The 21,639-nt window shown below is 36.4% G+C and overlaps 1 protein-coding gene across 1 annotated transcript in view; it reads right to left on the minus strand.

Annotated features, from left to right (window-relative positions):
* Positions 1-21,639, minus strand: part of Calcr (calcitonin receptor) — a 72,477-nt gene that overhangs the window by 22,373 nt on the left and 28,465 nt on the right. Inside the window, exons 6-10 of the mRNA XM_028779145.1 lie at positions 9,757-9,835; positions 6,414-6,567; positions 4,937-5,047; positions 2,540-2,652; positions 685-776 (exon numbers count right to left, since the gene is read on the minus strand). Coding sequence (XP_028634978.1) covers positions 685-776; positions 2,540-2,652; positions 4,937-5,047; positions 6,414-6,567; positions 9,757-9,835 — 549 coding nt within the window. The remainder of the gene's footprint in view (positions 1-684; positions 777-2,539; positions 2,653-4,936; positions 5,048-6,413; positions 6,568-9,756; positions 9,836-21,639) is intronic.

Genomic DNA, 21,639 nt, shown 5'->3' on the forward strand with positions numbered 1-21,639 from the left:
TCAAGAGTTGTTTTTTTTTCTTTTTTCTTTTCTTTTCTTTTTCTGAGACAGGGTTTCTCTGGATAGCCCTGGCTGTCCTGGAACTCACTCTGTACACCAGGCTGGCCTCAAATTCAGAAATCCACCTGCCTCTGCCTCCCAAGTGCTGGGATTAAAGGTGTGCGCCACCACTGCCCGGTGCCCCAAGAGTTTTTAACTCATGATTTTAACTCAAATAGTTACATTTGAACTTGAGAACTTGTGAGTGAAAGAAAATGGAGTATACTTTCCCATTAGTCCATGATGGAACCATAGCTGGGGTAAAAGAAACTTTTAACTGTAAGACCACAGGTTCTTAATGGGTTTGCAGAGTTACTACAAGAAGGAGGCATATTGTCTTTGAAGATGATAAGAACGCCATCTTCTTCTCTTCAGGTAGAGTTAAAAGTATATTTATCTAATTTAGTTTTCTTGCTAATTTATCACTCTCAGTGGCACACGTTCCTACAATCCTCGTAACTGTACTCTCTCAAGATTCACTTCTACTTACATAAATTGAAGACGGTGATAACATTAATAATAATTAATAATAAATGGAAGATGGCTCTTCAAGAACTTTCCTTATGATACTGTATTTCTGGGAACAAGATACAAGATAAAGCTGATACTAAAATAAAAAGGAAGTGGTATTTTCAATGTACTTACTTGAATTTCCAGAAGATCACCATGGAAACAATCAAAGCAGCAATCGACAAGGAGTGACCCACAAGAGCCAGGTAATAAAGAACGTACGCGTTCTAGAAGAAAAAGTTGGAAAAACATCTGTAAGTGGATGAACAATTAGTGAAACTATAGATGAACAAATGTGGAAAGGAACAATAGTTTCAATTTCTTTCTCTCTCTCTTTCTTTCTTTCTTTCTTTCTTTCTTTCTTTCTTTCTTTCTTTCTTTCTTATTTTATTTATTTGCATTCAAATGTTGTTCCCCTTCCTCGTTTCCCCTCCGCAAATGCCCCATCCCATGCCTCCTCCCCTTTGCCTCTATGAGGGTGCTCCCCCACCCTAAGAATAAATTAATGAATGTTTACCCCTTGAAAATACATCTTAAGATTATAACAACTGTTTCAGTGGATGAAATTATTTTTCTATATTGGTGTATACAGAAATAAACTAGGCCATTTACAAAACCAAAACTTCTTGAGATGAATATCATTCTAAATATTGAAGAAGTGACTATAAATGCATTAAAATGTGTTGTCCCTAATCTTAGTAGGCAATCCAGGAAGGTTTTAAGTCCTGGGGTCCTGTCATCTGCAACTATTTTGTCTAATCCACTGAAGTGCAGATAAATAGTCTTTGGAGATTCTTCTGACTCCTGACATTTTGAGTGACAAGGAGAGACAAGGGAGGCAAATAGCTCAAAATTCAAGAAGATATACCTTTATATATTAATTTAAATAAAATTGGAAAATATCATTAGTATTTTCCTGGCTGAATAAACCAACATTCTCTTTGAAAACAATTTGCTAATTCTATTCTTATGACCACAATTAAACTTATTTTTTTTCTTGGTGTTGTTAGTTGACTCTAAAGGATATCTTCCTTCATAAATTCACATCATAGTTTCTTTTTCTTGGTCATCTACCTGGTCTTTACTTAGCTTGGTTATGTTGTTGTGATTTGTTTTAGTTTTAATAAAGGAAAACATCTGTCAACTCCTAAACTTTTCAACAGCAAAATAAAGCATGAAATGTTTTTAGTTTCTGACTCGGTAATTACTTAATGCACAGGCCTCTCTTGAAGGAAATGATTGTGCATGCTACAGCTGGGAGGATTGTTCAGAAATGTTCTTTATAGCTAAATATTGATGTAATTTCTTCCAGCTATGAGAGTAAAAGAGTTGATGGTAGATTTAGAAATCTTTCGGATTTTTTAATGTAGTTAAAGACAAAATAGTATCTGTTTTCTTACTCAATAGACTTAAATAAAAGTTTTTTTTTAACCCAAGATATTACAAATGTTTCATATCCTGTCAAGGCACAGGTATTAACAAATCAGAGTAAACACCTCTGAAAATTATCCAAACTGCCCTCCCTATATCAATCAGATGATGGGAGGCTCCATCCCATCCAGTAGTAAAACTAAGGTCATATCCAACTTGGGCCCTAAGATAGAGTAGCTTTAGCTGGTTGCTCTCTGTTAATTGGAGGTTCTGGAACTCTCCCAGGGGGAGAAAGATATTAATGAGTTCTTTAAAATGCTGCCTAGTTTCTGGCACTAAGGAAATCCCATCATCTGCTCTACGGAGAGTAGTCATATCTGGCTTGATTCCACATTCAAACAGAAGTATTGATGCTGAGCATCAACAAGCAAGGAAATGTTATTTTCTCTAATGCCCCTCAGAAACTCTATTTCCGTACATAAAAATATGTTGTTGTTTTTTTTAGTTGCTTTGTCGGTTTTTGTGATTTGGGGCAGCAGATATTTTATAGTTTTACATCTATTTCCATGTACAAATAATGATACTCTCATCCCATACAGAGACTTGAAATAGAACTTACGCTCAGTTTCTCCGAAGTGAAAGCGTTGCACAGAGTGTAGTTGGACCAGGTTCGGTTGCTGTCAGGGTGTCTAAACCATTCTCCATTTTCATCACAGTATTTTGAAACCTTTTCTGTTAATGGAACAAAATGGTAATGTATTAGTATATCAAATCCCAACAAGAAACGTGATGGCTTAAAGCTTACAGGCTGTGCCTGAAAGTGAACCACATTGTAGAATGTGAATGTAGAGATAACATGGACCATCTTGCCTCTTAGAAATTTAATGCTAAAAGAGTCAATTCAAGTGTCAAGCCTCACACACCTCCTCGGGAAGCATTCCTGTTTACACTGTAGATGACTCCTGGGCAGTACATCCTCTTCAGGACTCCAATACTGACTTAAACTCTTTCACTATTTGCTTTTGTGTAGTATATGTATGTTTACATGTTCCTGTATATGTGCAATGTGTAGAGGCCAGGGTAGATGTGTTTTGGGATTTCCCCAATTGTTTTCTACCTTATGTTTTGAGAAAGCATTCCCAAAGAACCTGGAGTTCACCAACTTAACTAACTTGGATGGAACCTTCTGCCTCCACCTTCCCAGAATTGGGATTTAAATGTGCCTCTGTGCCCAGAATTTTATGTGGCTACTGGGGAACCAACTCCTTTCACAGATTTGTTGACTTCCCAGTCAGCCCACCATATCTATCCTTCATCAAGCATTTCTTCAAAAATGAAACCTCTGACATTTGGAGTATTTTTTGTGTTATTTAGATGTAACCGAATGTCAATAAAATCATAAAGAATTGAACTGTATTGAAGAAAGAAATATTGAAGATGTTCTTTTCACTAGAGGTGAATTTGTCTCTGGCTAAGATACCTCCATCTAAAAAATAGACTAAAAATATGGATCTATGACTGGAAATCTTTACTTTGCTTATCAAGACCATGCCTTTTTATCAATATTTATAGCTACTTTGGCAAGAGCCCATTGCTACTTTCGAATTGGCCCAGTAGATTGCAATTGTAGGACAGATTTTTGTGCCAGTCAAATCACCTTTAATGCAATGGCAGATCAAGATAAATAAAGCATCATGTGTTACGAAGAGGTAATAAAGGCCTGAAGGATTCTCATTATGAAACAGTTTGGTTCCAGTTTACAGGAATGTAGCTCAGAGTTAGGGCACCAAACGAAACCTGTTCTTCCTATGCCATCCTTCAGAAGGAGATTCCTAGAAGTGTTTGGCCAATGCTGACATTTATTTTGCACTGGTTTAAAAAGCATCCCTTGTAATTATACTTTGATTATCTCTATTGTTCTGGGTTAGGATTTTGGCTTCAATCATAAGTGAGACATTCCTTCGAGGAAAAGTGTCTCCCAAGCCTTGTCTCAGTGAAGGGCTCATACCTTGATCTTATGGGAATTCCAGACACACTTAAACACCTATGGCTAGGTCATATCGTATGACCCTTGGAACACAGTTTTATCTCTTTCTAGAGATTTACATATTGTATCTCTAGCTGATGCCTTTTAGTTTCATCATCTGGTCATCATTTCTAATTAAGGCTTATTTAGTCTTTTCAGTATCTCCTATATTTAACTTATTGGGACAGATCTTTTTTTCTTCTAGGTTGTCTGAGTATGATTTTTCTGGCTCTGATCAGGCAGACCCTGTATTGAGTAGCTACCCCCAAGAGCCCTCCGCTCTCTGCTTTACCAGGTGCCTCTGGTGCTCCACTTCCTAAGGCCCACATGTTCAGTATATTTATTTGAGCTTGCCAAGCTCTGATCATGTCTATACTAGATTTTCCCCACCTTTTATTAATTCAAATTACTCAATCCCATTTCCTGCTCACATCTCTCTGTCTAGTGGCTAGAGGCTGTGACAATCTGCCTACATGCCTTTGCACCATTTCTGAGTATTAATTGTGGAACTGCCTCAATCCTAGACCTCCACACTTGTATACATAAAGACCCTAAAATAAGTGACATAAGCCTTTAAAAACTCGTGTCACCCAGAACTTGGTCATCCTAGAGTGCCTTCTGCTTGAGCATTCCAGGTTGGCATCTAACATACATGTGTGAAAGGATCAAGCCCTGCAAAAGCAAAGTGCCCTCTCTTAAAGGTTAATGAATGTATTCTAACTTGTACAAGTTTGCATGAAGATTAAGAAATATTTAATTTTACATGGAGAGATCTCGACATTGTGTATTGAGTCGGATTCACTTGCAAGATTAAATATTTTAAGTATAAAACGAAATAATAAGTATTTAAATGCTTTGCAATGTGAAAGGTGATGTTCCATGTGACACATCACTATATTACTTCAATAGCTGAAGTGGATTTGAGTTCACTTATCCATTTAACACAGTTTTATTCATAACAAAAACATAAAGCGAAACTAAAGACCTTACCTGTTATGTCAAAGTCCGGAAAGTAGTCAGGGCAGTTCTGATAGGCCATTTCTCCAGCAGGAGTGTCGTCCCAGCACATCCATCCATCCCAGGTGCGGTTGCAGAATGGACCTGGGAATTCAGGAAGAAACCAGCATTGAAGCTCACAGCTTAAGTAAAAGAGAATGTGTTCTGAGGAGATCAGAGAGGCCGGATCCCATCACTGTAGTTAAGACTAAGCCCATTTCAAATGTGCCATTCTCATCAATTCTTTTGGAATAAACTTTCAAAATGATTTTGGTATATCTGCAGGGAAAATCTTATTGGATGGCAGTCAGGGTTCTTGGTTTTTTGTGTTTGTTTTATTTTTATTTTTGCAAGAGTCTCTGAAGTTGGGGTTCTCATAAAGCAAGCAGCCTCAATCAATGCATTTCTGTCCAATTAGTTAATTGTAGAGGAAATCTAAAATGTAGCTCACACAAAAAAATAAAACAGGATCTAAGGTATATTGATATGTTTCTACTTATTGAAAATTTTAAACTTTCCAAAATATTCAACCAAGGAGTTGAATTTACATTGTAATACTTATAGTTCATGCAACGTGAGGCACATTTTCATAACTTTACCTTCATAACAGTGAAGAAAACTTCAGCTATGGCATTATTTATCAAAACTGATAACACAAATTAATTCCTCAAAAATCTGAAATATGTTTACATAGGGATGAGGATATGTCCTAATTTAATAAAGCATATCATTGTGTTGCATCTGATAAACCTTTTTGTTTAATTATTACTTAAAGTAAACTGTGCATATCATCATTTTCCACCCTTATAAGTAGCTTTGTCTTAGAATGTTCAAGGCTATACAAAGCCTTATTGAACCTTCAAAGATGGTTCAGAGACATGGAAGATAAGTTAAAAGGCTGTGCCAATGCTTGCCTGTCACACTTTCATCCTTTTATTTTTCTTCTCTGGGACTTCTACAGCCAATAAACTATCTTTAGGCCTGAAAATATTTGGGCAGTTACAAAGATTTCTCTAGAGAAGAGCACAGATTAACCATGCTTACTGAAGCAATTCCCTATGGATTGGGGATGGGAGTAATAAGAGAAGAATTAACAGAAGTTGTCAATGAGTTGGCATTGAAGGAAAGATTTACCTAATTAATCCAAAAAAGACAGGGTTTGCACAGGTTCCGCCTCAGGCAGATTCTCTGCCCATCACTTTGCATTTCTTTGCTGTCGCTCAGTCCTGTACTGTTCCTGCTTATTAGGCGTGAATGCTGAGTTATTGGTGTAATTTTATTGTAAGGGCAAATAAGTCAAAATGATGTTTGATATGGGGGGGATCATCATATGTGCTGCACAAGATACACAGGCACACCATAACGTGAGACTGTGGATCTGTTCCATTTCAGTGACCCACCACTATGTATAACTTGGGAAGAAACAATCTTTAATGATGCTTCACACATAGGTTCAAATGGTTTCTCTTACCTTCTCCTTCATAAGGGGGCAACTGATGAATTCGGTCATAGCATCTGTACTGGGCATCCATCAGCTTCTTGCGGCCAACAAGGTACAGGAAAGGCTCCTGATCAAGGCCGGAGTCAGTGAGATTGGTAGGAGCCTGGAGAGCTGGAGTGGGGCTCTGTATAAAAGGTAAAAAGGTAGTTACTTACAGAGTAGGTAATGAATTAATACATAGATAAATGTGATAACTGTAAAAATATGGAAACATTTCTTTTTTTCTGTAAGCAACACTTACATAGAACTCCATATAAAATATTCTATGCTAAAAATGCATTACATTTAACATCCTATTCTATCCAGTTATATTTGTATCAATGTACAGTTGCTATTGAGAATGTAGAACAACCATACACACTCACACATCTTGATAGTCTCCTATTGTGTTAATTTATTTTCTTTCGAAAGTTTACACATAAACAAAACAAATAGCTTGATTTTCAAAACATCTCCATTATTAAACCAACACTTGCATCTTTTGTAAATCTTAAGAATCATGGATCACATATTAAGAAAATAGAACAGAAAAATATGCTTCTTTAGTGGACATCTTCCGCTAAGTTTTGCTCAGGTTTGGATTCTGTACTCTGCCAAAATTTGCCTTGTTTATCCTCCAGACCAAAGAAAATTGACTTTAAGTTCTTCAAAGTGGTTTCGTTGGCACTTGACTAACTCATAGTAATTCATTTTCAGTGAATAAAGGAAATGCAATTTTTCAAAATTTATATTGGTCCATTAGGTTTCAGAACAAGCTGACATTGTCTTTCTATGCAGTCACCATCTTTGTTTGGTGGTCTTTGCTTCCTATAAGTTGTGTGTTTGTACATGTGTGTATGAGTGTGGTGATCACGACTGTACTGTCTCTTCTAGCTAGTAATCAAGAGTTCTGTTTTCTCAGTGGCTGAGCTTGATGTGCTTTTTTGTAGTGCTAGCCATATTATGAATGAAGCTTATTTATTTATTTTTTGGGCTTCATGTTCAAATGTCACTGATCCTGTGTCTGCCACTATGCCCCTGTAATAACATGTCATCAATGTGAAACTGTATAGTATAAAATTCAGAGTTGCAAGAGGATAGGAGGCAAAAATATTTGGTGACAGTTACAGATACAAATAAAAATTTGAATGGGATCTTGAGTTTCTGGAGATATGTAGAAAAGAGAAGAAAGACTGTGGAAAGTAGAGGGCTAACGAACAATCACCTCCCCTCAGGACAGTCTCAGACATACCATTAGAAGTTAGAATGTGGTTTTGTTCGGCTTATGTTGTTCTGTTCTGCTTTTAAAGAGATGGCTTATTTGTGTTTGTATTTTAATATCTAGTTTGCTTACATTTGTATGGATGATGTGACTATATTTAAAAAGTCTAAACTATTATGACTGAACCACTCAAAAAGGGAGTATTACAGTGCCCTTGTGGGACAGATATTCAAAGTTTATCTATTTGGAATCCATTTGTGGGAATGTCATATATATATATATATATATATATATATATATATATATATATATACACTATTTTTTACTAAAAGTTTTAGACATTAGGAATTATTTTTCCTTAGGTATTGATCTTTCCAGAACCACATTCTGAATTCTGTCCCTGTATGTTTGGCAACTCACTAAGAAATGGTCTTGTAACAGTTGGAAATTCATGGGAGCCTGGGGAAAACACTATGTGTAAGGATGCTAAATAGAAAAACTCTACACTTGTTTTCAGCAACATCTTTATTATTAGGTTTGACACATTGTAACATCAGTAGGAGTGGGGATAGCATGAGCGAGAGTAGGTATGGGTATGCCGCTTCGTACTTACCATTCTTGCAATACTGAAACAAACTCCAGTGAACTTGGTTTGGAACTTGGTTCAGTAGAGATTGTCTCAATACTGAAAGAATGAAAAATCAGAACCACAGCATTCTGGGCTGCTCCCAGCCTGGTCCTTGCTTGAGCACTGAACCTCCCAATGTGTTTCTTCCTAAATAACATGCACCTTGGAGCATTCTATTTACAGATGGATGGATGGATGGATGGATGGATGGATGGATGGATGACAGATAGGCAGATAGAAATATGTAAATGTTTTATATTTACAGAAACACACAATATTTTTCTCTTAATGAAATTAATACTGCTTAAAATAGCATTTATATATAAACATTTTACATTGTTAATTAAACTTTTCTGATAATTTCATGCAAATAAGATTGCTAATGAGATAGCATTATTTTCAACAGTAATAAGAAAAACTAACGCCAGCAGTGATATCATGAGCCAATCAAGCAATATGGAACACATGAAGCAATTTGTCTAATTTATTATTATTGGGCTTATGCTATGAATCATGCAACAAATACATAATGCCATGCTTATATAAAGGTGACAATGAGACAAGGACATGTCACATGTCTTTAAAAAGTGACTAACCCACCTACTTATGTCTTACTTGTTGTTTCATGTAACAGTTTAGCAGCCATATATGTGGTGTCATTCTGGAAGATTTGAGAAAGTGTCATCACACATATGACGGCCAAACTGCCACTGCAGCAGTCAGCAGATGAGGCGTCGCCAGGTCCTGGTGTAGACTCTGAAAGCTCAGCAGTACATTTGGTAGCATGCTTCCTGCCCTCGTGGGGCTTACATTCTAGAAGGTCTAACTCACAGTGTACATGAAGGACAGAAGAGAATAACCTCGGAGGACATGACTTTGCGCGTGGGTGAATCCTACTTTGATGTGAGTCAATCAGTCTGCTTTTGGTTTACCAGAGTTTTCTAGACGTACCATGACAGTTACAGCCTGTTCTAGAGTGTTGTAAGGATTCCTCTAGTGCTTACTTCAGGATCATTAGATCCATGGGTAATAGGGACAGGGATTCAGACCATTCTCATGTGCTCATCTCTCATTTACATACTGTGGAAGGTGATGTGTTCATAATTTTGATACAAATAGACAACAAGTGTTCCAATGTTTTAAAATATGGAAGAGCCCAGAAGCCACAATCTAAATCCACATTTCAAAAACATATTAAAAAATGAATCCAGGCAAATTCTCAGCTGTCTGTACTAGAAAGTGACACAAATTATTATGAACTTTCCCAAACAAATGCAACTCAATTGTCTAGATAAATTATGACAATAATCAAAATGAGCAAATGTCCAAAGGACATTTATCACATCCTTCACAGAATGTGAGGAAGAACGACAGTTTGGAGAAGCGCAGTTTTGGTTTCCTTACAGTTGCCAGTTCATCCACACTCAGACACTCTTCCCTACTCTGCATGGCCATTAACAGGAAACAGAACAGTCTTCACTCACCACGAGGAGCAGGAACAGCAGGGTGAACCTGTTCACGAGAAGGAACCTCGTCTTCGGTTTGCGGAGATTCCGCCTTTTCCTAGAATAAGAGTAATGAAGATGTAGAATAATATAGCTCTCAGATCTTTCTACTGTTCCCTCTCTAGACACACTACATACAATGACATGGAAAGAAGACTATTATGCCTGGGACATACTTGCAGGTACATGTTCCACTGTTCCTTCTATCAAGTGGGCTATTGACTGTAAGGCACTATTAAAATTTTCTGACCATACGTATTGACATTTTTGTCAACTAAAATGAGATTTTCTGGCTCTAAAAGGCTTTAAGTTGAATGAAACAGTTTAATACAGGTTATAAGAAAGATGGCAAGATCTGTATTTGGACATAGAATGGGGAAAGCCAAGTGAAATGTGTCTGAAGAAGAAAGTTCATGAAACACATTTTAGGGTATCAAGAGGCTTATAGGTACAATTTTAATGCTACCTTTAAAATTGATAAAATTTATTATTATTCATCAAGTTTAGCAAACCATGTGTGCTGTGCTATAGACCAAACAATAGAACACAAAAACCAATACCTATCAGAACATTTACCAGATTGAAACTTATTTTCACTATGACAATTTTGGTTTTTTTTTGTAATTACTTATCTAAGAAGCTAAGTATTGCAGTTGATATATACATACTACAAATAATGCATATTCAACATATGCACTATATCTGAGTTACTTAAAGAGGCTTAGGTGTAACAATAGATATGAAACTTAAATCTATGTAGCTACTTTGCATTTCAGAACGGAAATTAAAAAAGTCTAATAAGAAAGAGCAACCGTGTTGACTTCAACACTGTGTGTGTCATCGATAGAAATTGGTGGGATACAGCAGTGGTACAAGGAAGACGTCACTTCACTGAGCAGGAGCAAATGAAGTCTATGGCTTGTGAAAGATCTGTAACATTAAGCCAACTCTTAAAATTTGTCCGAGAGCCCTATTTTTTTCTATAAATGTATTCATTTAAGCTTCAATTTTCTACTGAGAATAAATTTTTTTCATAGCAAAGAATGAGGGCTTCAGTCAAGAGCTCACTGGTACCGCCCAAGAACCCAACAGTCAGAGCAGACTACCCTGTCCAAAATATCCGATAGTCTCATGAACTCGCAGATATTAACATGGAAGGAGGGCAAAGAGTTGAAATTGTAAATGTGCCTCACATTTTTATCATTTCATTTTTAGGTCTTGGGAGGAAACTGTATGTCCATTAGGGGAAAGGGATTGTATTTGCATCTTAAGTGGCATAATCACCTTGTATACCATCTCCAGTGTATCATTTACAGATTGAAATTGTAAAAAAAAAAAAAAACAATTGAAAATTGGCATCTATAAAGTATGTGTTATGCATTTGCCTCTATGTGGGCGAGTTTTGTTCACATTACATATTGGTGCAACAATACACAGAGACTTCATAGTATCATTTTGAAATGCTTGCTGTCTTCTATTCTGGCCATCAATCATTAGTGCTGACTGATTTCATATCCACTCTGTAAATTAGATACAAACACACATGCTTCTATCCTGTGCACTGGGTGAGGGACAGTTCATGTTAGGAAACTGAGCCCTTGAGAGAGTTAGGAAGTCAGGATGCATTATAAACTAAGACGTAGACAATAACTAAGCTGCAGAGTGGGCTAAACATTCATCAACACTGTGAAAATACAGATCCAGTCATTTCTGATTAAGAGGACCAGAGTAGGGCTCATATTTTGACATACAATAGGACTGTGAAAAGCAAGGACCTACTAGAAAGAGAAAATAAAAACAAAGTGTAGAGACAAGAAAGAGGGTAATTGAAGGATATTAAGTTGAAGAGTCTAATTTAGCTGGAGCATAAAGCCTCATGGATGCTGAAAACAAGTCTGGAAAGTAGGCTTTTAAGTATGATCGAAACTTATTAATTAAACCACTCTTTGTCATTTTGCAGGTGTGCCATATATCTTGGCAGTCTTGCTTGATGCTAGTCTCACGTACACAATTGCTTTTTAATATATATATGTATGTCTGGAGCCTCTCATAATTGTTTGACTGTGATTGTTGCTATTGTTTATAATGATGCTTTTTTGTGTGCTAATAAAATAAAAGAAACATCGAAATTTGAGTTTTTATATCCTGTCCTCTTCATGGTATGGTGGCAGTAAGTGAGTTCCTATTCTCTCTACCATTCTTTTGTTTTTACCACATCAGAGACTAGCACAATTATCTACAAATTGTCTGAATGAGAAACTAGGGACCAAGCTAGGTCTCAGGGACTTCTCTACCCCACGCTATCTAGTTTTCAGGACTACCTGGTTCTCCGTGTATCACAGAGTCTTCTAAACTACCCCTGCACATTCCAACCTCCAGCAGCAGTGTGCAGAGGTGTGTCATCATTGTAGGTGTTGATACTTTCACGTCATGTCAGTGCTCAGATGAGTGTGATCTTGTTTTCATTCCTACTTCATAATTGTCATTTTGCTATTATAAATTGTGATGTATATCTGTGTTTTTCAGTGATCCCTGAAAGAAGGTCATCTGACCACCCCTCACCCCCCAGACTGAGAACCATTGCTTTAAAGGATTTTCCTAGTTTGCTTCAATACTGGAAACAGGCTTGTCAAGCTGCCTATTGAGATAATACTAGATATGTCCACAGTCTTGCTTTCATTTCTCTTAGTCGCCCTCAGGAACTTTGTTTGCTTATGATTTTAAGGGTAATTTAAGGCAGAAGGGGCTTAGATCTGAAGGAATAATGTTAAGTAACATTCTTCAAATATGGAACCTCCATTTCTACTGAAACATCTTCCAGGCAGGACAATTTCTTGCTGTTGGCCACAGACAATGTTCTGTCAATTCACACTAGCTCTAAACTAACCATGTTGCTTATATGTTTTTGTTCTTGTTCCTATAACCTTGATAAACACTGAATTCCATATTTTATGCTAATGTTTGCAGAAATAAAAGTGGGATAGAATGAGGAGGAGAGAATCTACTGTATTTATGAATTCTCTCATAAAATATTTACTGAATCTGAAGCGGTATTTGGCAATATGGAGACTTTATGCATTGTCGAGAATGGCCAAGTGAGTGTGATCCTCACAGGCACTATTAGTAAGAATATATTCTATTCTCTTTCCACTTATAAGACTACACAGGAGGATATTTCATCTGGAACAAGGGACCAGCTTCCTCCTGAATTTCCAATTCTAGCAGTACATATTTATTAGTAGAAAAAGTACCACCCAGAGCAATGTAACCATCACATAGATTTTACTTTCTGATCCTGTAATGCCTCACTCGCTCTGTCCTCCGTCCAAGTTTTAAAAGCGAAGCACTAAATATTCTAAGTGTTCAGTGTCCTGCACTGCCATTCCTTCTCTCTCTTTGTATCTGAAGAAAAATTGCATTATTTTCCTGTTCACCACAACAAAGCAATTTAAGTTTCTGAAATCAAAATAACTTCACTCCAATAGAAAAGATTGAGAACTGCCAGTTGTTCCTCCTGATGTTCCCTAAGGAAACTGATTTAGCCTAGCTATCCGTGTAGTCTAAGCATGATGTAAAGAGAGAAACATACCACATGTATGCCAGTCTTGGCGTTGTACATCCTTGTTGAATGCACACGTGGTTTGCCCACCCACATATACACAGAGAGATAATAAATTCAAGGGAAAGGATACTGGATAAGGAAGGACATTTAGACCTTGGGAGAAATAGCCTAGATGTTGATTTAGGAGGATAAACTTGTTTGAAAGAAATGCAGAAAAGTCACTGTTTCCCCTGCACCACTGTTTGTAGAATCAGAATCAGGCTGAATGTCTGTGTTTCCATGTAATTAGTTATTTAGATGACAAAGCAAACATTTTTCTCACTTCTCATTCATGAGAGCCAATATTCCTAATTTCATGAAATTTGGACTCCATGATTATCCTAAAAGTCCTAACATCAGACTGTGTGACCCAGGGTAACTGTCAGAATCCTATGAAAAGGTGCACCTACTACATTGAAACCTATATATCCTTTTAGTATGTATCCGGAGAAGTATACACTTAAAGCACAGATATTGACATGATGTCTATGCTTATGTAACATACTTAATACAAAACAATTGCCATATGCTTATTCAACAAGTGGGAGGTGTAATGATGATGGACAGATGGGTATGCTATTACTCTGAAAAGTGAATGTATTAAAAAAAAACACATTCCAATTAAAGCATTATATGGGATTAATTTCTGACACAATTTTACTGAATTTAATTCTTAATTATACTACTACAGACAGTGAATTTTGTTTGGTAATAAACACATGGCAAGTGGTGATGGTAGATAGGAGTTGAATGGTCTAGCAGGCAGAGTCAGTGAATGACCCTTAAATAACCCAGTTAGAAATGAATGCTTCCTCAAATGCATTGGGATTCCTGACCTGGGCTTCTAGTAAAGACCAATGTGCTCTGATGGTAGCAGTGTGGCTAGTCACTTATCTACATTAACTCTCTCAGTAGAGGAAAGAAAGTTGCAGCTGAGAAGGTGGCTGAGCTGGGGTCACTACCAAGTCTCTCTTTACAGTTTCTGTACTTAGCAACTGTAAAGACCATTCCAGATTTCAGAAGAGTGACTTCTGCTGCGATATGGTTATTCTCTTCCTAAAGGTTAGATCAGCTAGACACTCAGCACAGTATAGCTGGATAAGAGTGTCTGCTTATCTATGCACTCACCAGTCAGGAATACCTGGGGAGTTAATTTCAATCAGACTGCACAACTGTCAAAATAGGCACCAGAACAGGTTAAGTCAAATAACAAAGTGACAAATACAGAGGCGGATGCTCTTAGCCAACCATTGGACTGAGCACAGAGTCTCCAAGGAGGAGTTAGAGAAAAGACTGAAGGAAAAACAATAATATAAACCAACCAGACCCCTCCACCCCCAGAGCTCCCAGGGACTAAACTATCAACCAAAGAGTACACATGGAGGGACCCATGGCTCCAGCCTCATATGTAGCAGAGGATGGCCTTGTTGGGCATCAATGGGAGGATTGGCCCTTGGTTCTGTGAAGGCTCCATGCCCCAGTGTAGGGGAATGCCAGGGTGGGGAGGGTGTGCCGAGCACCCTCTTAGAATCACGGACAGGGGTGATGGGATAGGGAGTTTCCAGAGAGGAAACTGGGAAAGGGGATAACATTTAAAATGTAAATAAAGAAAATATCAAATAAATAAATAAATAAATAAATAAATAGAAAAGAAAATCACATTGATAACTAGAGATTTTAGAATAACAAACAATAGTTACTTCTGAAGCTAGGGAGGGCTGAATCTGCATGGTTAAGGTTTCACTGTAAGTAATGAGCTCCTGACTGCTTGTTTTAGAATCACTGCTATGTCTTACATGAACAAAACAAATATTCATTATCTACTCAAAGTCTAATACAAATTCCTTAAGATACATAATGTGGAGTAGGCTAAATTAATCCTTAGAAGGGTTTTCACTTAAATCTTTTGTCCTGGGAAATGGATAGCTTCTGATTTTAGTCTTACATGTATTTTTATAAAGATTAATTCCTCAAGAATTTATTGAACACAGTGACCCATACTCCTAGGTAAGAATCACTCACAATAAAGAAATTGCTAGACATTAAAGAGTAATTAAAATATAACTCATACTTCAAAGTATGCAAGAACAACTAGAAGTAGACCCATTGACAGACCAATTGTTTCAGGTCTCTGGCCAATACTTTAAAGTCATTATTAAACATGGATGAACTAGTAACATGGTTATGAATGGCAGCTATTGTGAATGAAGTGATGGGAGATTTCAGGAGACACTGAAAAATTAATGACACACCAAATAAAAATTCTATGAATGAAAATCACATTTCTGGGATAAAATAAAATATTGTCTAGGGTGAATAACAGATTGAATTAATCAAAAGAAAGATCAGTTTGGGGGAAAGGCATGCATTCCTCATATAAAAGCAAATGTAGGGAGGAATACCAACAGATCCTTTTTGTTAAGGCAAGCTGCATGTGATTTTAAATGTCTTCAATTGAGGTGGGTCTTTATTTTAGAAGCAGCCATGCACATTGTTTTGTATGAACAGAATAAGCCCCTGCTGAAATACAGACCCTATGAACTACAGCATTTTCAGTGATGGATAGGATGCAGGCTGAATGACGCTCAGTGTTCTTTCTCTGGGCTTAGCTGAGTTTGTCTGTGTGTACAATGAAAAGGAATTCAAAACCTCAGTGGAGAGTCGGTGTGACCAGGCCTCATACTGTTTACCCTTTAGCCTCTACACTGTTTGGCACATAATGTCTTCAGTTTATAGAGTAAGACACTGCATTCAAGAGAAATGTAGACACTCGTCTGACAACTTCCCAGCCCAAGTCTTTCTGATTCTCCAGTCCATGTGTCTATTTTTCCCAATGCCTCACTTTAGTTTCCTGTTGTTAGAAGAAAACAATCTTGTGTTTGATTGCTACTGTATAAAATGCAAATGACCTAGAGCCTCAGCACCTTTCACGAGACTTTTGTAAAATGTACATGCAATCAGCAACCATGTGGTAAGTACACGCGTGGGAGATGCTCTCTTGCTGAATTAAATGCAGCCAGAGATCTCACACTATTTAAGATAATTACGGTCTTTTGATTGCATAAATTATTGTGACTTGTGTTGACAATCTAAAATGTCTAATTAAAAGGTAATTGCGCCTGCAGAGTGGATACTCTTGGGCTGTTCTTGAAGAGCCTCATGCAGTTTGCCTGCACCTGCCCCTTATGCCATCAAGAGTATCATAGGATTCTAAGGAAAATTACTTGATTTTAAATTGTCCTCATGGAACCTTTTTCCTTACGAGTGGCAACACAAATAATTTATGATAAGCTCCTCCCTCCCCTCCAGCAAATGATTACTGTTCCTAGGGCCTGCTATCTCACTCATACGGTAATTAAGTCTTTGTCTTGGCATCCACTCATAACAATAACAGTACAGACTAATTGGTTATTGTTTTCTTTTTATATTGGCATTTACTGAAATTATGTAGTGTTATTCTTAATAATTCTACAATCATTACAATATATTATATTGGATAATGTTGGTTTTTCAATAAACCACCACCTAATGCTTGTCACATGTTACGATAGAAGAATAAGTCTGTATCCCTGTGACAGTGCTGACTATTTGTGTAGCTTAGGGATCATCAGTTAGAGTTTTAGGCTCCATTTTTTTTAATATGAAAAATGGGCATCATAATGACTATCTTGTAGTATAATTATGAACTTCAAAGAAGATAGCTCTATAAAGCACATAGGATGCAATACATATTCAATACTAGACATTGGTATCTAGTTTGGTCTAGGCCTATTCCCTTTGTTTATAAAAATAAGAATAGCCTTCAGAAGGCTAATAATTTAGAGAGGGCTCTCTGAATAACTTTCCTTACAGTATGAATATAAACCCTGTTATTACTTAAGAAATAAGTTCACTGTCAAAGAAATAGAATTTAACTTTAATATCTATATGCTAGGGCAGAGGTCTTAGAAGGAAATAAAAACCTCAACAGAATAAAATATTATTGATGTGGCAATATAATTTCAATTACAAAAACAAAGTGAACTTGCCACCTGTCATGTGCTGCCACCAAATATATGTATTCCTTATTTTATCTTTGAATGTATATAGTTTAAGGGTATGGTGGATTCTAATATTATGGAATTGTGCCCCAAAACATATCCATGTGTTTTTGTAAGATTAAATGGAACTTCGAGTGTTCCTGACAACCCACAGGAATATATTTTCATAAGTTCTATATAAACTCATTTCTTGACAAATCAAATTATACCAAATCATTTCATGATTCTGTAGCTATAAATTGCTTTCTTTCAAGCCATTCCTGAAGCTGGCATTAAAGAGAAACAAAACTCCACTTACTTAAAATTTATAGCATACAAAGTTGTTCTCTGCAGAAAAAAATATATATAGAAAAACATAAACAGTCTCCTGGGCATTAACAATGCTTTTTGCTTCCCCATGTGTTTGCAGAAAAGCACAGATTTGGGGTTTTGAGAATCATGCATACTTGGGGGTTTGTTAGAAAGTTGCAGAACGTCGCTTGATTGGCAATGATAGTTAAAACCTATACAGCACACCATAGGTGTAATTATGTTTAGCTATTATTACACTGGTATATATCCCATGCCCACTTATGTATGTATGCTTTATTTACATATATTATTTCTGTACACTGATTATAGTGCTTGATCCTGATGAAATAGTATATACACACACACTATTGATGCTTTCCACAACTAAACAATATCTCTAAAATAGAGATAGATTTTTCAATCTGAGTTCAGTGTTAAGTGAAAAAATGTTTCCATAGGTAGTTTTGAGTTGAAAAGTGATTCACGAAATGTCAGTCTGAACATGACGTTTTAGGGTGCATTAAACAATTTATCTTTCTTTTTATTTTTTATTTCAATTTAACCACAGATTAGCATGTTATAAAAATCTATGTAAATGAGTTTGAAAAATCTTTTAGTATGCATAAAATTTCTAAAACGAGGACTGTGGATTTGTAGTATAATTAAAATTTCTTATTTACATAAAGACCCAAGTAATGGTGTGTGAATGAGGGTGCTTATAATTCCTACCATTAGTGAACATTAGAGCAACAGTCTACCTAACATTTTTACCTATTAGCCTTATTTAAAACTTTTGTTAAAATCAATTTTAGACTTGGAACATTGCCCCTTGTTAAAAATGTAAAAATGGTTTTAATTTAATCCTTTAAAATGTTATAATTTCCAAGCTTGCAAGAAAAATAGACTACACATCTGCATGGTTTTTATGTGACCCCCCCCAAACTCCACTGTGAACTCATTTGAATGTTCTGATAAAGATCTTTGTGCTTTGTGGCTAACATCTATTTACAGAGCTTTAAAGTTTTGTATATATATTAATTCAAGGATTCACTGCTCAGAACTGACTATAAGGAAATCTTATGTTGGCACATATTTGGCTAAAAGGACTAGCCTTAGACTGCTCATTATAGCAAAACCTACCATGGGGATGGAACTCAGGTCTATGGTTTTGCTGCAAGAACCTTTACCTGCTGAGCCATCTCACTGGCCCATTTGTAGAAACTTTTCAATGTAGTGAATTTATCTTATCATAGTGAAGCATTTTCTATTTTATATCTAAAGGTAATTCTACAATTTCCTTCAAATCACCATGTTTTTGAGCAGATAAGCCAGATTACAAAGGATTTGAGTAGTTTGTTCTGTGCAAAAGGTTCATTTAAGGCATAGCCAGAACAAATCGGTATGCCATCTGGGACCCTGGTCTCTGTCAACTTATTCACCTGTTCTAATTTCCCATGGACCCTCTTATGCTGCTATGAAAATACATGTAATGAAGTAAAGAGACAAGTATCTATATAAACAACATTTTTTAAAACGTCATATTCTCTATGCCAATAGCAAGACTTGTAGAAGAGGGAAAAAGCATATATGGAGAAAAATCGGTTTCCTGCCTTTTTCTTTGATTCACACGCAGATGGCTGGGAAGATGTACATGACTTGACCTTCTTACTGTATGTTACTTGAGTGGATGCTTTACATGAATATGCTAACTCTGCTGTTTCACAATGCTGATCACTGACATGTAACAGAATATATTAAATTAAACTTTGTTAATCAAGATGCTTCTATATTTCCTTTTTAAACACTTAGGAAATATGTGGTGTATGTTGTGTATGTGCACATGCCCATCATGTGAAGTTCAGAGACTGAAACTGAATGTCCGTTGCTCTCTACGTTAGTTTTTGACACAGCATTTCCTCACTGAACTGGAGATCACTGACTTGCTTACAAGCCACAAAAAGACCCGGGTGTATTTCTTATAATTATGTTTATACTAACAAATATGACAATTACTCCATGTGGAAAGGGCCTTCTAAATTAAAGGAGAGAACAGAAGATGAGGTCGAAGTGGGCTATAGTATGTGAGCTAGCACAAAGCAAGAAGAGACAATAACTCAGTTTTACAGAGAACGTCTTCTTATGGCCACAAGTATTCTTCTTTTATTCCATGAAAAAAATCAGAGGTATATTTATTCTAGACATGGAAGTTTGTCAATTTAATTTTTTTCAGATATTAGGAAATAGATTGACAGTAGCCATCAGTATTCATTTTTAAGTTGTTATTTTTAAAATAAATTGTGTCAGCATTTCTCCAAATATTTTTAATCAGTATTATTTATGGGGGTTAGAGAATATTTAATATTGAGTTAATTTAAGTGATTGAGTACTCTTTGGAGAAGAATTGGTGTGTGTGTGTGTGTGTGTGTGTGTGTGTGTGCGTGCGTATTTCATATTTAGTTCTCAAAAACAAAAGCGTTTGTAATTCACCTCTTTTCTTTCACTCTTACTTGTACGCATTGAAATTTTATGTAGCCAATGAGATTCAAGTCAGAAAACTAACGGGGAGAAATGGTGTTTTGCTTGTTGGTTGGGAGTCAACAAGAATAGAAAAAAAGCTATTCTAAAATGACTCATTGTATCAGGAAGATATGGAAAAGGGCTTTGCTGTTCATCTATGTGAGCTGGACCCTTTTTGTTTATTTAAGTGAGGAAATTTAGGCTCTGAATGATGATGTAATTTTCTCCAAGGTGATGTTGCCAACAGTGGCAGAGCTTGGGTGAAATGCCATCTCCTCTGGCCTCTATCTTACCAATCCATCATGCTATTTCTTGTCCTTAGAAGATGAATACCCATTACCTGTTCCAAAACACAGGAATGGAGGTTGATGAGGAAAAATCAGTAATAGTGAATTACAGGCAGAATAACAGGAAAAGGTTAGGGTGTGATTTATAATGTATATTTAGTAATCAGCATCACAGACAACAGTGCTTGAGTAGCTTGTGTGTTTCAAGGGATGCTCCCAAGAAGATTTCAAGGTAATTTAGAGAATACGAAATAATATAAAGATGAGATTTTTGAGATGTTATTCCATCAAGCAGATCGTACAATTTAAACAGGGTGTCATTTCAGGAAGAGACACCCAAATGATATTATTCGTGTTGATTTAGTAGAAAGATAATTGTGTCATGTGTTACCTGTGGCTCCAGTTTTGGTAGTGCATTTACCATAGTTCTGTAAGCCTCCTATTCCTATGTGCCTTAAAGGAGGAGAGTATTCTCCATTGGAGTGAAACTGGAAGAGCACTTATACAATTGCATGTAAATGTTGTAAGATAAAGACTGCCCTTATTTTCACGGGAAATCCTACCCTGCAGTTTTCTATTGTAGCAATGCTGTAATCACATTTGTGATTATAATCAAATTAGGGTTTTTTAATATCTAGAGGTATATACACAAACATGGGTGGGTGAATATTTGAACATGCGATAAGCATAAATCTTTCATATAGCTGCCAAATAAAGGCACAATCTGAAGATCCTCAAAAACTGTGCGTTGACTATTATAATTTCATCTCAACTTAAAAATACATATCCTATATATATATCAGGGATGTTTTGATTTGTCTTCTAATTTTGTCTTTAAACATCCTGTGTCTGGGAGCTATACACTGCCTATTAAGACATAGGTCCAAGGCACAGTTTTAAGTAAATAGAACACTAGGTGTTAGTATTCGCGCAATGAATAAATGGGTTAACAGAAAGAAGATGAGGTCTGGGGTACATCAGTGACTACCATTTAATTTTCAATATTCCCTGGGAAGCTGGCACAATAAAGTGCAAGCCTCTCCTTTGTGTTTCAAATAACACTTCAATTTATGTTCTACTTTGAGTAGTAAGTGTTTCTTTATTTTTACATGGCAAACACCATTCT

This window comes from Grammomys surdaster, unplaced genomic scaffold (assembly GCF_004785775.1).
Source record: "Grammomys surdaster isolate TR1022 unplaced genomic scaffold, NIH_TR_1.0 345, whole genome shotgun sequence".
Lineage (NCBI taxonomy): Eukaryota > Metazoa > Chordata > Mammalia > Rodentia > Muridae > Grammomys > Grammomys surdaster.